This window comes from Atractosteus spatula, chromosome 18 (assembly GCF_055471065.1).
Source record: "Atractosteus spatula isolate fAtrSpa1 chromosome 18, fAtrSpa1.hap1, whole genome shotgun sequence".
Taxonomy (NCBI): domain Eukaryota; kingdom Metazoa; phylum Chordata; class Actinopteri; order Semionotiformes; family Lepisosteidae; genus Atractosteus; species Atractosteus spatula.
In genome coordinates, this window is record NC_142723.1 from 1294994 (window position 1) to 1312524 (window position 17531).

The 17531-nt window shown below is 45.8% G+C and overlaps 1 protein-coding gene across 1 annotated transcript in view; it reads right to left on the minus strand.

Moving 5' to 3' along the window:
• Positions 1–10637: 10637 nt before the first annotated feature.
• LOC148818305 (uncharacterized protein C16orf52 homolog B) overlaps positions 10638–17531 on the minus strand; it is a 32527-nt gene continuing 25633 nt past the window's right edge. The window contains exon 3 of the mRNA XM_088936717.1: positions 10638–15640. Within this exon, the coding sequence (XP_088792843.1) occupies positions 15456–15640 (185 nt within the window). The 3' untranslated portion in view covers positions 10638–15455. The remainder of the gene's footprint in view (positions 15641–17531) is intronic.

The window sequence follows — 17531 nt, forward strand, 5'->3', positions numbered from 1 at the left end:
TTTCATTTGCAGGGCAGAAAGAAATCAAATCTCTGCTGTATCACCACTGAATCACTTTATCACTGAATAAAGGCAGGGTCACTGCAAGTAATTACCTTTCACAGAAAATGCAGTTCAATCTGCCCAGAGCAGAGGGGTAAGTAAATAATCCTCACACTTCTATAGCACTTTACTGGACACTCCACTCAAAGCACTTTACAAGTAACAAGACTCCCCTCCACCACCACAAGTGTGCAGCACCAGTCCGCTCCTCACACACCAGTGGGAGGGGAGCAGAGTGATGAAGCCAATTCAGGGAAGGAGATTATATAGAAGGGCATGACTGGTAATTGCCAGGGGGAAATTTGGCCAGGACACCGGGGTAACACCCCTACGCTTCTCGAGAAACATTTTAATTGACCACGGAGGGTCAGGACCTCGGTTTGCAGGACAGGGCCTTTTTTACAACACAGTGTCCCCGTCACTATACTGAGGCATTAGGACCCACACAGACCGTGGGGTGAGCGCCCCCTACTGGCCCCACTAACACTCTTCCAGCCATTCCAGGGCTTTCCCAGGAGTCTCCCCTCCAGGTACTGGCCAGGCTCACACTTGCTGAGCACCAGTGGGCTGCCAGCTGTGAGCTGCAGGGTGATATAGCTGCTGGTAATGTGGGAGTGCCCTGTTGGCCAGGGTTTCTGGTTCAAAGCCAGGGTGTGCTAGTGACTGCCTGTGGCTGTGGCAGGGGTGGGGTGGAGCCAGCTACAGGCTGTTCAGCTCTCTGTGACCCCAGTGACCCCATCCAGACACTTGTGGGAGTGGACATTGTCGCCTTGAGCTGTGTGAGATGTGTGCATGTGCACTGACCTCTACCAGGGGTGGGAAGAGTGGCAGCCGTTGGCATTGGGGTACTCAGCACACAGCCCTGTCCCATTAAAAACAGTCCAGTACTTGCATCCCGGTTAGCACCCTTGCTGTGTAAATCGACTGGAGGCGTGGCTGACCGTGTGATGGCTGAGCCTAGGTTATCAGGCACGGATGTGTTTGTGTCTCCTCTGTCTTGTGCTTGCTGTTTTCAGTATAATTCGACTGCCTCTGCAACAGGGCTCTCTAACCAGTGATTCTAACCGAAAACAGAAGAAGATAATGGAACAGACTATTGTCCCAGTATCTGTTCTAAAAAAAATAACTAAGCAAAAAAACAAAAAAAAAATCTTTAAAATCTGCCACTGCTGTTTTTTCTTGCCCAAAAATGAATCTGCTGCCCAGGATTCCTGCTTACTTCACAGCACTCAGTCTAAACAGCTTCAGAACGCAGGTAGCAAATACGGTGCTGAAACAGAATACAAACGTTGAATCATCTCAGATCACTTTTAAGGTAATTGAATCTATGAAAAAAAGCACTTCCAGCACTCTCTTCTGTCTTCCTACATAGCCAAGCGGAACAAAGCACACAAAACAGTTCACAGTCACTGACGTCAGTGCGATAAGGACTTACCAGCAGGTCCAGGGTCTGGTTGACGTGGGTGACCAGCAGGCCGCTATCTGGCTCGCTGTGAGGAAGGACACTGTCCTGCCAGGAAGGCCGGCTCTTCAGGGGCCCTGTGTCGGAGCTGGGCTCTGAACTGCGGGCCGACAGTTGTTACTAAGCAGACACCTCACCCTCAGACAGTTCTCCTCCCGTACCCCTCCTTGTTAAGAATGAAATTTATCCCCATACCCTCTCCCACACGCCACACACAACAACACAATTCATGCGAACATGACGCCGTCCACAGCTCAGGGAGGCATCCAGTTTCCCAAGTCTGGCGAAAAAAAAAGAAACAAGCTGCGAAGAAAAAGCCCAGCTAGAAAATGCAAAACTATCACAGAGCTACCAACAAAAAAATTAATCTGAGCATGCATATGTTAACACAGAATAAATTACTGGAAGAGAACTAACTAACTGAGATGGTTTTATTAGTCTAGCACTACCTAGGGTTGGATGGTGAAGGAATTTATTGGAAGAACAAAACAATTAAAACCAGCTGGACCACTGCATGCTGTTACCAGTCAAACTTGCAAGCCTTCAACTTCAACAGACGGGCACTTACAGCGCGCCGGTCAGGAAGCGCTCTTCGCCCAGGATCTGGGCCATGCTGGAGCTGCCATGGTTGCTCATGGCGATGGGGCCTGCCAGTGGCCCGAGCAGAGCTACAGTCAGAGAAGAAAGAGCGAAGCCACGCGGGTTATTGACTTCTGCTTTTGTGTAATGAATATATATTGATTTTGAACAGATTAACGGCTGCCCACCCACAATCCATCAATGCCCACAGCATATCAGCAGGCAAAGGTCTTGCAAGCTGGCTGGAGAACTGGAAATAATTCATTACAGAGCTCAGAGAAAGCGGGTCAATACCCCCCCCCTCCCACTTGCGGCGCGATGTCGTAAACAGATGCGGGAACGCCGTATCCATATCATGGAAAACTCAGGCGTCCCGGAGTAGCACACGGGTCAGGGAGCAATGGAGATCCGAGACGAGCCCCGCCAGGAACATCCCCGCCATCCGGGGGCCACCGCGTGTCGCCATGACAGCACCGCCAGCGCACCGACACATCAAGGCAGAGCCACAGTTAGGGCGAACATGGGTAACGCAGGGTGGAAATACACCGGATGAGCGCGGCAGGGCTTTCAATGGAGTGAATCACGCAATGAGCCACCTCACTGCATGCAGACACACCAGCAGTTCCAGGTGCCAAGCAGCTGCCACAGCCTGTAGGTCCGTTATCCCACTGTTTTCTTCCCTGCATCACCTGTTTCAGACTAGATCATGTTCCTTACAATCAGGAAGCTTTTCATCCAGACAGTCTGGACGATCTTCCAGAATCCCGATGTTTTTTTTCCCTCTTCTCAAAGTCAGAACTGCCTTTTTTTTCTCAAAGTTGAATGTTATTTAACTTGTTGTTGTTGTTGCTGCTGCTGCAGCTGTTCTGTGTTTCTGTTTTTGGTGTTTCCTTAATGTCTTTGTATGAGAGCCTACGTGCAAATAAGCATTTCACTGCGCTGGTGCACATGACAGACCGCACCGAACAGCACGCGCTGCGGACGAGATGACCAGGGCTGGACCTCCCGACCGCAGCCTCCGCTCCAGAAGATGATCCCAGCTGTTCCAAGCCTCCACCTTCACAGTCACATCTGTAATTAAACTAGCACCCCTGCAGGATCTTTCTTTAACATGTAAACAGCAGGCAGCTTACTCTGTGTTTGCTGCTACGAGGATCTGAGAAAGAGGAACTCTGCTTGAGGGAGGGCTCAGCTATATTGCACAGTAGCAATACTGCACTGTATGGTTTTGCTGAAGCTGAAAGAAAAATGATGTTGCAAACTCAAAGACACCCGCTGAAAAGTCTGTGGATGACTGTTAACAATGCGCTTGAACAGTAACACAGGCCCTTCTGGGAACAGCCCAGAGCTCTGAAACCCTGACACACACGAAGAGATTTCTCTTATAAATGTATTCATGGGTCAAGAGGAGACACATCCTTCATTATGTGGTAGAATCACGCCACCTATTAATGGGCTTAGTGAAGGACCTTCCATTTGCAACAATGTATGTTTATAGAATATCTAAAACGCAACTGCAAAATAACAGCAAATTTTTTAAAGTTTCACGACAGTTAAGTTAATAACACAGGGAACCAACCTTAACCGAGCCGGCCCTGCTGTCAGTATGTTCGGATGTCGCCTTTAACCCTTCCTTCCCCGTAAAAACGTGTTTCCCCATAAAACTCTTTGAAGAAGAGGCAGAGAACGTAACACGATCGAGTTTGTTTTTTCCTTAAAAAAAAAACAACCTTATTTTTCCTAATAAAGGAAAAAGTTAGCTCAGCCAGCCCTTCGTCACTCACCGGAGCCGAAGCGTGTTTCCCGTCACCAAGGCGACGGAATGGTCCACTTTCACAGGCACAAACACGGCGTAACAGATTCGTAATGCTAACGGAGGAACCCGCCTTAAGAAATGCAGCTTGTTCTGGACTTAGATAAACACGTAAACCAACGACAAAGATAGGTAAATTTAGCCCAAACAGCGTGTATGGTGAACAACATCCGGATGGTGAACCTACCTGCGGCGTCTTGCAATGGAGCGGTCTGAGTACATATTACTGACCCCGGAGGCCGACCGAAGAGGTGTTGGTCATTTTGAGAGCAGATAATCACCATACTTACCCAGAACGACGCTTTTCGTTTTCCACAACTGATTCTTTTGTCAGTGATAGAAGTTAAATACCAAGGAGTTTACGATACCTATGTTTTTTTAAGCATGAAATAAATTCCTACACACCCCCTTATTCTCTTATCTTTCCGCGTTACAAAGAAACGTGTATTAGATATATCTTAACAGAAATCATCATATTATGTTGAACTGGATTTGTATCCCAGCTGAGAAATTATTCAAACAGACTCTCTGTGAGGGTGGCATGGTGGTACAGTGGTCAGCACTGGGTACAAGTCTGGTCCATAGGTGCTGTCTGTGTGGAGTTTGCATACTCTCCTCAAGTTTGTGTGGGTTTCCACTGGGAGCTCTGATTTCCTCCCACAGCCCAAAGACATGCTGGTGGGTTAAGTGGCTCTGGTGTGAGTGTGTGTCTCTGTGTTTTCACTGTGATGGACTGGTGTCCTATCCAGTGTGTGTGAGTGTGTGTCCTCTGATGGACTGGTGTCCTGTCCAGGGTGTGTGAGTGTGTGTGTCCTGTTATGGAGTGATGTCCTGTCCAGGGTGTGTGAGTGTGTGTGTCCTGTGATGGACTGGTGTCCTGTCCAGGGTGTGTGAGTGTGTGTCCTCTGATGGACTGGTGTCCTGTCCCGGGTGTACCCTCCAGCTCTCTAGCAGCGCAGGACTGGAAGAAGCAGATCGTGGATCGTGGATGGAGGTTTGGATCGGCTTGAGATCTTGAGATAACTTCCCTCCGTGAATCATACGTGTGAACTGCGCAGCTTCACCCACCCTCCGGAGACACAGCTCGGATCCCGGCCTTAAGGACCGCGTCTGCTGTCTGCTTCGCCGAGCGCTGCTCCAGGACCGAGATCAGGCGTCCGTTTCTTCAAACAAGCAGACTATTTCCTTTGCGGACTCTGGCTTTATTCTTTTTTAATTTGAAAGAAAAAAACGCTTTTTAATTCAGAAGCTCAGACCTGCCACATGCAGCTTCGTATGGAAGCTGCACAGTACGTGTCTGTATACCTTCCGAATACAATGGAATAGCCCCCCAGAAAGAAGAGGACAATATGGCGAGGGCACACAATGCAACCCGCCTGGTCTGTGGTCATTTGACACCTAGGCGATCATCGTCTGCAGCATTTTAAAGGAGATACAGATGGTCACACACACACACAAAAGAAACCAAAGTCTGTGTTGAAAACAGACGTCTAACAGTGCGCTGCAGGTTGTAACTCCAGTGTGTGAGGCAGTAGCGAGGAATTACGGCTCACGGTCGGTGTGGGGATGCAATTATCAGGAGCGCAAATATACAATAACCCACAGTGATGGGCATCTGTCATTTTTCTCACGCATTTTGAAGTCTCAGACCCAGTTCTGCACAGATACTGTAGAACAGAAGGCCAGGCGAGCTCATTCGTCTTTCTGACGGAGATGCAATGAATGCGGCCGCTTGTTGCCTGTGCAGATGAGGTCAGGCCCCTGGCGTGACTCGATCACAAAGGGCGGTGTTGTCTGGGAGCGTGATGCGTCGTCTCGGAGTGGCAATCTGACTAGCGGAGGCTCGGAAAAGCCGTCCGCACACCCCCGGACAAAAGGGTTTCTGTGCGCAATGAGGAGCCGTGTAAAATAAAGGTTGTGTGACGCCTGGGGGTGTTTTTTTCCTCCGGAGCCCGATCGTTGTGCTGAGGAATGACAATATCATAAGACTCATTATTATACAACCAGAAACCCAGAGTTATGCAAAAAGGACGTTTGTCTCCCTGATTTTCTACGGCTAACCCAATGACATCCTTCCATTTCTAACCTCCTCCTCCAATATAGGACAGGTCCCACGCTTCCAGAGCAGGACCGGTCTTAGAGACATGGATCACCTGCCTCATGGCCTGGCTGTGGCCCCGGAGCAGCGAGGAAAGGACCAGACTGAGATGTCCAGACTTATTGATTCTGTCTCATCGCCACCCGCGGTGGACAGCTGTAACGACCGGGGATGGGGCTGACAGGCAGGCACGAGGCTGGTTCTTTATCCCAAATCTCTCAAACTAGTGTGCGCAGCAGGCCTCTGACTGTTATTCGTGCAGTCATGCTGCATCCTTTATGTTGTGTGTCATAAAGGCTTGGGGATGCTCTAATACAGCTCCAGTGACGTTGATAGCTTGGATCTTATGCAAGTAAAGCAAGCAGTGGGCTCTGCATGGGGAGACACAGTGAAGTAATAATTAGTGTTCCTGCCTCCCAGCTCTTATGTCATGGATCTGAGTCCAGACAGGAGCACCTTCTGAGTGGAGTTGGCATGGGCTTTCTCCAAGTACAGTACTCCAGCTTTCCTCCACCTGCCAAAGACATGATGGCTGTGTTAATTAGTGTGTCTGTGCTCCTCGTTTATTCATTAGCATATTGCTCATTCACTCTCCTGGTGCTGCCTGTTCTCACCGGCACCCCGCTGTCCCCCTCCAACCCCACACTGGAGCTCCTCTGCGGGCTGCCAGCTGCCGGGGCAGGAGCTGCGTTGCGCCTGCCTGATCCCCACCGGCATGGCCACCCGCCCTGCTCTCTCCGAACCAGGCTGACCGAGCCGTGGTCAAATAGCCCTGACGCTACACTGCAGTTCTGCCTGAGGATGAACCCCGGGCTCCATCATGTATTGTGCAATACCCTTGTGCCCCCTGGGAGAAACTAGGAAAAGTTTGTTCCCTTTCCATGGAGCTCTGCAGACTCGTATCCTGTTGTTGCCCTGTGGGGAGCCGCGCACTGCTGCTCACTCGCTGGAATCCTGGGAGGAAGAGGAGGGGCCGGGTGTATTTATAGCCAAGAGCCGCACATGGTCTCAGCAGGAGCAGACTGATTGTTCTTACTGACACCATTATTTATCCTTTCAATTAAAGCGCACTCTCGCTCCCCTTGAAGGCCAGCGCAGTGTCCTGTCTCCCTGTGCGCAGGCACTGACGCGGGGTTTCAAAGGCAGCCTGAAACCCGGACAACACAGGAAGCGACTCAAGCAGGGGGTGAGGCGTCTGAGCCGACAGCCAGAAAATGCACTTTAAAGACTTGCTCTTCTTACTTTCCGCTTTGTCCCTGAGAAACTGAACATCTAATTTTAAACGCAGAAGCTGAGAACAGGACTACAAGCCGAAATTCACAGTATAATTTCCTGCGTGGGCAAAACAGCATCAGTCCCGAATAAAAAAATGTTATTTTTTTGGGGGGGGGGGGCACACACTATTGGGAAATTGTTAGATGAATAAAGAAATACAGTTGAAAATCATGCAGGTGTCCGCTGAGTCTTGCGTTTTGTTTCTGTGCCGCAAGAAAAGTTCATTACTGAGTGACCTACATTTTAAGTGAATTAGAATATATAGATATGAATATTATTAACTCACAGGTTGTTAAAAAGGAAGTGGCTATGTCAATTTACTTATGTCTGCTTAGCAGAGCTACAGTCAAGTAGAGTGCTTTAACAAATTCCAGGATACAGCATAAAAACACTACCGTAGGGGAACAACAACCGACAACCTGTGAAGTTTCAAGAAAAAGAGCCCATCTGGACCATCTAGCTCATTCGTTCGCTCTTAGTGAAATGATCTGAGGATCTCGTCCAGCTTCTGTCAGTGTCAGCTTTGACACCATGGTTGGGTAGAGGGTTCCAGACACCCGCAACTCTTTGTGTAAAAAGTAAAAAGTGCCTCTGTCACGAATGGGCCTCAGCCTTCTGCAGGGGGCTGCTGATGAGACCCTATGCGGTGTGGTGTAACCCGGGACCAACAGGAGGCGGACATGAGGGGCAACGCACAGGGGTTCACTCGCGAAGGCGGTGCTCAGTGACAACAGCTGCTCCAGTGGACAGGGGAAAACAAAGCAGCCAGGTACCAGCGAATCCATGATGGGGGCAAGTCAGGGCACAGTCCAGTAATCCTACACCGGGCGATCCATCCAGCCAGCCAGACACAGGGAAATCGGGAACAGTCCAGGAACACGCGGGACGCTGTCCTCCAGACCCCCGGGCTCGGGGGGGTGTGACGACTCCGCAGGCCTCCGGACATCCGTGTCCCATCGCCGAGCTCCGAGCAGCTCTAGGCTCATAGATCAACACTGATTCTGAACACCTGGGAATAATACAGCCATCAAGCTAGGACTCAGGAATGTGGAGCTCCCCCTAGGGGAAAGGATGCTAGACCCTCCCTATCCTCGCTCTGAATACACTTCCCAGCAGTGTCCACTGGTGTCCTCTGGGCTCGCGTTTCACCACTCAGGCTGAAGAAGTTGTCTAGTTCGGGAAGAAAACAGCTCTGTTCTTGTTCTTTGGGTCCTGTCAGAGTTGGGCATTCCTTTGAGCCCAGGAATGTATCTGGTCGCATTTCTCTGGCCAGAATCCAGCATCTTTTTTATAATGCGGTGAACAAAATTGTACACATTATTTTAAATTAGATTCAGCTAGAACATTGTAGAGCTGAAGCGCAACGTCCCATGATTTAAATTTAAACCGTTAACTCGGTGCCCTGATAGTTTGCCCCTTTTTTTACTTCCCCGCATTGCCTGGAATATGAAAATATTTTCCAAGTGACGGAAACAGAGATAAGTCTTCTTTCTGAAGGTCTGAGCATTGTTGGTGGTGCTGAAATCAGACCTTCGGGTGAAGTTGGAGTTCCCGGTGTTACTTTTGAACCTGTATGTGAGGTGCATGTTAGGAACATCACAAGAGTATCTTTCCTCCACATGCATAACAGTGCTCAGCTCAGCCCCTCGCTTTACCTATCTGAAGCCGAAATGATTGATGTGTTTATTTAATCAAGATTAAACTACTGTGGCTTGTGTGCTCACAAACAGCACTGTATCACCATACGACACCTGCCTGATGTACACATGACACTGGCTTCCTGGGAATGATGAAGTTGGGATCTCCTGCTCAGATATCAAGCATCTAATGGCCATAGACATAGTCCTGCTCTCTGTCTGACCTGTGTTGATTCAGGTCTTCTGATTCTGTTGAAGACCCCAGCCAGTGGGTGACAGAACCTCTCCATGTTCAGCACCTGAGATTCTGCAGCTGTTTTTTTTTTACAACTCGTTTAAAGGTCTTACACCACATCTCTCAACGCATCATCCAGTTTGACTCGTGATCTTATTGGGTCAGCCCATGCTTTGATCTTGACTGAATGTGTGGTAGCTCACAGGAAGAAGAAGGAGAAGAAGGGCACATGAGACACAAGGGCCTGGAGGGCCCACAGTGACTGGGAGAGCAGCCTGAATCGGATACAAGGCAGAGAAGGCATACAGGCAGGCAGAGACGCAGAGGAAACACAAGCGCAACTGGAGCCAGGTGAGAGGCAGGCAGAAGGTGCTCCCTTCACTTGAAAATCATCTCGGGTTCTTATGAGCTAGTATTAAACACAGTGCCCACTGGTCTATTTTACAACCTGCTTCCTTGTCTGAAACAGCAGCCATGCAAGAGAGACGCCGGTGCCGTGAGGAAACTCTGTCACGCCGATTAGCAGTTTTAAAGGGACACTGAGGCCGAGCGTGTCTTTTGGTCTATTTCTGTCATATTGCACTACCGCCACAAGCCAGTCTTCAGGCACGGCTGCTCCTGTGGCTGGGGAAGGTCTGTTCAACACAGCACAACCGAGTTACATCACAAGCACTGAGAAGCAACATGCGAAGCAAGCATAACTCCAACAGTTTAACAACGGTTAAAGGTACAATTGAGAAGACAGAGCCCTTTTGATATACACACAGTATGGAATAGCTCCTTTAAATATCTGAACACCAGGGTCTAATAATTCCAAGCGAAGGTAAAGGGAAGATGACCAGAAATGAAAACAAAGCACCGAAAGATGGATATTGTGTGACTCCTGAATTCAAGATGTCTACAGTGTAGATGTCTGTAGTACTTGTTGGAACCATCACACATGACGAGCCGTTGAATAGGGCAGGTTTAAGACTGGCTTCCCCTGCAGGTCTTCCTTATTGGACGGGGCCAGGCGTCTCAGTCACAAATGTGCCGAACTGCACTCGATCAGCTTTAATGTGCTGTCTCACCATCCACCTGAGCCATCTGCTAAAAGGAGTGGGAAATTGGCAGAGCTCACAACATGCAGAGAAGCACAGAGAGGTTCCAGAAGATCGATAACTTTTCCCATACGTGGAAATCCTTAAAGCAATTAAATATTAAAAGCAGAGCAGTGCAGTCTGCCAGCTGGATAAGACAAAGGAAGCTAATGTGATTACAGCACAGATCAAAAGATGAAGGTGGGTGAAAGGAGCAGCCCAATGAATAAAGACATTTTGCTCTGCACATACAAAATGGGAGAAGATTTAAGAGGCTGAGATGCACACAAATGACTTCATAAAACATTTGCATATACATAATGAAGAATCAAACACTGCTCCCCTTTCATCATACCGTCATTTAAGCTGCATTTAGAAACAGGTGTAAAGATACAATGAGACGAGGCATCCACTCAGTCATTTAGTAGACGATTTATTCTCGTAAAGAGTCTCAATAACAAAAATACAGGTGAAGAAAAAATTATGTCCATTTTTTACAGTTATATTAATAATTTCAGTTTTGAAATAACTGGTTTTAAAAATGTCACAACCAATAAAAAACATCAATAATATAGCCTGGAATACTGTACAGACCATGCCACAAAACCATAAATTTCCTTAAATGTGGTTATATAATAACTAGCTCATATTTCTTGTAAGAAATGCCAATAAGTTAAAGAAAATTTGATATCCTTCATTACTGTTATCCTTCAAAGGTCTTCCTGAAGGGCAAATTGCATGTTGATTTCAGCTGCTATTATCTCAAAGCAAAAAAAAAAAAGCAGGTTACGATAGAGGCAGTTCGGCCTGGCTAAGGTACAGAAATCAAGTGTGTCCTTCAGCAACCCTTCTCAGTGAGCTCTGCTCTGTCTGCCAGCCCCATGCAGGTGGTTGGTTGTACTGTATTTTAGAATCCAGAAGCGTGTCAGACTACCCTTTTCTTTTCCACTGGTAAAAAGGTAACCTTATTAACTTAAACACAGCCAGCTACAACAGGGTTAAAAAGTATCACTTTGGTCAAGTGGCTGATTCTATTTATATGAAAATATTGGCATAAATTAACAAATCCATTACACACCCTCCCCCCTCATCTTACCAAATGTACACATTTGAACCCAGAGAAAACATAAGGAGTGCATTTTTTCTTCCACATCAATCATGCTGCATAAATACAACACAAGTACATCCAATTACCAGCTGTTGCAGCCCTTTTTCCCAAACACATTAATACGCAAAGACTGTAAAAATGCTAATACTGTCCAATATAGTGTTAGAGGCAGCTCTGGACGAGGAGAAATGTAAAAAAAAAGCAATGGTAACAATAAATCCCACCAGTATTTATTGTGCTTTAAATAATCTGCTGCAAAGAGACATTAAAAAATAAGTTAAGATCGAGACTGTTTTTTCTGACAGCACTGGGGCATTTCCTCCGAGATACACAAGTTCATCCAGAAACATGTGAAGTGTAGACAAATATTTTAAGACCAGTAACGTGTGGCCAGTGTCCATGAAGCAGCAGCCTCAGATTCTGATTCTCAGTGCTTGGTAAGTTGCCAAGAAACCTGGATCTCTGCAGTCCAACAGAAATAACACTGCACCCAGCTCTCTGAAGCAAGAGCTTCCCAGCTCATCAAGACCGCAAGCTTCGGGAGTCAAATACCAGAACACAAAAAAAGAACACAAAATATGTACATGGGCTAAAAAGCACTTCGCTGCCGATCTATTAATTGAGAAAAAAATAATTTTAAAAATAAACGGATGTAAATGCTGAAAAGTTAGATAGCTTCGGGGGAGCAAAACAAATTGTGTAGTGTCACACTGTGTTCAGATAAGATGAAAACATTTTGGGAATGTCAATAAATTAGGCAAAATATGGGTATTTTTACTTTTGGTAGTGCTATTCTCAAGTCTGTAAGTAAAGCCGAACATATATATTGAGGAAGAAGGCCTCACAAGGACTGCACCACTCCAGTGCATTTCTGTGCAAGCTACAGCGTACGACATGAACTCTCAATGTATCCGTTTCACTTTCTGATGTCAAACGTGGCTTCAGAGCTCTTCCTAGGGCACTGCGAGCATCACAGGCACAGCCGAATGTTCCAAACTGAACGGAAACACTAAACTCTAAGGAGAGCAAACCATGGAACTAGGTAGCAGGTGGCTGTGGATATCTGGGCGTGTGATCCTTATGCCAGTTCCACGAGACTGAGACTGAGACTGCGACTGCTTCGTTGTCCACTCCCTTACCACAACATTTTACTGACTTTTTCAAATTCAGACCTGACTGACAAAAATGCTCATATTTTAAAACAGAAATACCAGAGGCAAAAACAGCTGCTCCAGAAACTGCAGTTGCTTGAGTTAGTAATTCAGGTGGCGCACAACAGTATGTGGTCTTTCAGTCCTGCACTCATGTTGTATAGGGTTTCTTGTAGATTATGGATACAGGCAGATTAGCAGGATGCTTTTCTCCCAGTCTTTTTTATGCAGAGCTCTCCAAGGAACGAAGATGAAACACAGTGGAGCCCCTTCCTAGTGCTAGTCCTGAATTCAACTGTGGTATATTCCTTCCCATTGTCTTTGAACCATTTCATTTTAAACAGAAAATAAGTTAACCAAGCGAAGAACTGTGAAAAGGCTATGGTCCACGATGAACCATAATTTGTGTCAGTGCTCATATGGCTTAGCTTGCAGAAAAAAGGAGAACGTTTTTTATCTGATATGGGTATTTATAAATGGGGTAACCTCATTCAGCTACTGTATCCCAGCCTAAGATTTGTGATTCTTTCCATGCTTACATAAAGGCAGAGACGTATTCAAGCACCCTGCTTTCAGAACAATTGTTCTGCATCTTTGTTTCAGATTAGTGAACTCTGAGCAACTTTGGTAGAAGTTGAGACTTTTTTTCTATAAACCGATTAACCACAGCCTTATGTTCTACAAGTCATTAATTGTATTTTAGTCTCAGCAGTATAGATGGTATTATTGTGTGATTGCTTTTTCTAGCATTTACCAGAAATGCAAAAAAAACTAATTGTTCCGCACTAATCCCCAAAGATACTAAACCTAGTTTCTCATGATTTCCCAACATTATGTATACAATTAAATCACTGAATTTGTTCAGAATTATGGCTACTAAGTTCAAGTAGTGCATTACATTTAATTTTGTATTCATAGTGTTTTGCTTGAACAGAAGTTGATGTTCAAAAAGACAGTTTTATGTCGTACATATTTCCCCCAAAAAGATATGGCATCAGATTTTAAGGTTAAATATTTTGTGCCAAATAACAGAAAACAATCACTCCCTTTCCTAAGCAAACAGACATTTAGGTGCCACAAGCACCTTTCCTTTCAGCTCTGTGTGTCTTTGTCCCTTTCAAGCCCTTAGAACATAGCTTGGGTTAGCTCTTATGATCTTTCTGAAGTAATAAAATAAAACACACATTGGATTCAGAAAAATAAATCAATCCCTTTATAACCCGTGACTACAGAGTATTCCCAAAATAAGCGTGCATAATTACAGGTATGGAACTCAAAACACTTAGACACTAAAAAAATCCATGAGTACCAAAACAGAGCATCTTCCCCCACTAATCTAGTTCTGAACTGAAGAAACCCTTAAATCTTAAGCACTAAAAGAGCAGTGACATTCTGACCTAGGTTTATTTTCTGCAAATACGGATTTTGTTCGAATGCAGACAAGGCTTCATTACCTTAAAGTTCAGCTATTACATGTGCAGCTGTGCCTCTGTCCTGTGCAAGGGGCATGCTCCTGTACTCTTGAGCAGAGATAAGCAAGCAAAAAGCCTGTACAGTATTTGCTTACACCAGGAAGATGTTACCAACAGTGTATTTTTTTACATTCCAGATTTAGCTTTAAATGACATATTTTTTGCCCTTCGATATACAGAAACCTGATTGCACTGTGGACATTTTTATCTAATATTAAACTGCACCAAGAGGGAGCAAGTGGGGATGGGACGATTTCTGGGACTAAGATATCGGGGTGAATTACCGAGAATGAGGAACCCAAAGAGCTTTTACCCAACACCTTCAGGACAACAGCTTCTCTTGTTATTGGATTTGATTGTTGGTGCATATCACAGTGCTCTCTTAGCAAACCAAACAGCATTTCTGGCATTGTATTTATATACAGTATGTAACAAGTTAGGCCATGTAAATTACAAACAACATAAGAGAGGGGTGACACACCAACGTTTACTGATTGAAGTAAAATTACAGGCTTATTGATGAACTGATCCAACACATAATTAAGGATTTAAGTTTTATTTGGTTTATCATCAGGTACTGAAACATGACCGTGAAAAATAATTTTCACAGCCGACATTTTAAACCGTGAGGCCTGCCCCACCTGGACTTGTCCCGCAATCCACTGGCCTAAGTACTGACGAGTTTCAGATTTTCATCCTGTTTCTTAAAATTTAGAACCAGAGGGGTTTTCTTCTTCCCTGCTAGCGTCTCCACTGTCAACGAGCAGAGGTGCCTACTCAACCCCGCCCTCCACCGCCACACACGAAACCTGCCTGGGACAGGAGAATGGAGCATGAGTATCGGGGTCACACGCCTCGGGGCGCCCCTTCTTCCCTTCAGCCCTGACAGGGCCTCCGTGCCAGCCTGAACCGAAACTCAGATGCCTGAGAAGCAGCAGGCCCACGGTGCCCCACTGAACTCTAGCTATTCAGCCCATAGTGTCCCAGTCCCTGGGAGCTCCAAACCAGTCAGCTCGTGGCAAAGCCAGGATCTGAACTGGCAACCTCCCGGCAACAGGGCACCTCTCAGACTCTCGAGTGAAGGCTTTGACTACACAAGCCACCACATAGCCCACCTTTCCATACTCCTGCTTTTCAAAATTGGTAAAACACTCCTGCATGATGAAACTGTTACCAATCGAGAACAAAAAACAAAACAAAACAACAACATGTACAGTAAAGGGTGATGTTCTTGTCATTAACGAAGACCCTCTGAACGGTTACGCGTCACAGTGCGGTTGCAGCTACGTCAGTGGCTGCAGGCATGCTGCTCATTGTCTGCGTCTCATCCGGAAAAAAGGCTCTTCAGTTTATCCAAAGTGCATAGTGAGAACAAGCTGAGAGTTTTAAATAAGATCCCCCCCCTTCACAAAGACAGCTCATTATTAGTCCATTTCGGTATTTTTTCAAGTACCCCTCTGCAGGTGCAATTTCCAAGCTCGAAGACGACGGCGGGCACGAGCTGTCAGCCAGGCAGGCAGACTTTCCCAGCGAACAGCAGTCCCACTATCGTGAAAAAAATGGATAATACAAACAGTACATATGAAGACCCCACCACTGTGTTGTTAGGTAACTTATATGGCTGTCCTCCCACTTCATTGATGTAGAATCCTATGGGGAAGATGAGAGCTGCCATGCAGAACAGGACCACTGCAAAAGAAGACGAGAAAGGAAATATCAGGATATCTCTTGACATGGTATGTTAATGCCATAATAACTTAAAATTGGTTATTTTATTTTACAATGATTGGGAATGGATCCCAGTCCACATTAAAGGAAGCAAGGATGTACATCACTGTTGTCCAAATCTGGAAAAACACTTCAGAAGAGTTTTAGAGACAACGGTTGTCAAACAGGAGATGGTGAGAGGTAATCTGGGACTGTACTGCCACTGGCTGATGCCTGATTGACCAATGTTTTAAATCGCAGTGTCTGAGTTATTGAAGCATTGTATCTGTAAACAGAAAAAAAAAACTAACTTTTCACAGGGTACCTTGTCTAGCTTTTGATTTTTTGTCTTTTACCAGACAGTTTAACACCACTATTAAAGGGGAGGGAAGGGCTGTGCAATGGAGCCGATAACTGTGGCTAAGCTCTTCACGCTGTGACAAGAGAAAGAGACCAGCAATGTATTTGACAGCAATGCATCTGATGCAGTGAATACACTGATGCCCCAGTTCATTTACTGAGACTCTGAAATCTAAAAACACTGAAGTTGTCTTTGATCTGAAATTCCAATCTTGACATAACTTGCCCCAATGACAACAGAATTAAGCGTTCCATTTCCAGACAGATTTCAGAAGCACCTCTGAGCCCATGTTCCAAGGGTGGTGCAGCTCTGCACATGTGACAGGGGAAGGGCTCACTCTTCCCAGTCAGCCACACACTATGCAAGAAAATCTATTTTCAAAGAGCTCTAATAGGGATAAATCACAACGTACATCTCAGCACATTAACATCACTTTTGTAGAAACATTAGGAAGATAACAGGGTCTCTGGGTGCTCCCAAGCTACAGTGCAATTAACCTTACAGGATTTTGGAAAGCATAAAGTTTGGAGACAGCAGAAAAGTAAGTTGTTTTAGAACATCTGCAAAACACCCTAATATTTGGCAACTTAACAAGCAACGGGCCAAACGCGTCTTGTTCCCATCTCTGTCTCTGCTTTCTGGGTCATTGAAAGAATTTCTGAAATGACAAAACCGAACTAATCACAAAAGCCAAAAGTACTTGCTTTATGCCAGGGGACTGTGCCCAGTGTAGACAGGTACAATAAAAGAAACTATGCTTGCTAAAAGAAAAAGTATTGCTTTGAAGAAAAAAGGGATTAAATATTAGGGCTCCTACTTAAGTACTGCTGAATCCTGCAGTTTGCTAGTCCACAGGATAATGCCACCACAAAACAGATTGCTCCTTTCTTTATTAATTCATCCCTGGACACAGGTTTTACACACACAAAACTGGAGCCATCTACAGATGGAATTCCAAAAAGCACTTTGCAAAATGTAAAATTCACTCTTAATCCACAGCGGTAATTAATTTGCTCGCAGGAATGTTCAGAATGTGATTACTGGAGGTCAGAGAGTTTTGTTCCAGCACCTGGAGGGAAGGGGTGTGTGAGATAAAACCTTGTTGCTTCCAAACTGTGAAAGACGTCTGACAGCTTTCCACTAATTTTATCAGGGGATTTCAAAGAACTACACTGCTGTTTGGAGAAGAAAAAGACAAGAAAGCTGGACAGAATTAATTAGGTTAAGCAGGTGGCCTGGTCCCCTGCATAGTTTTAAACATGCCAAAGAGTTCATGAGCTTGGCACAGCCAGACAGACTGAAGGAACCAGCAATACAGCCAGGGGCTGCTTATTAAGAGACAGAGTAGCAGCCTTTGATAACATGTGATGACAATCCTTTTACAGGTGTGGTGTGTATAATTTACTGGTACAAACCAGTTTAAGCCAAGCCAGCTGTAGGCCACTGCCAAGTTACTACTTGCACACCGATATCTATCCAGAGGGTCCAGTCTGAAATGGGTTCCTCCTCCTC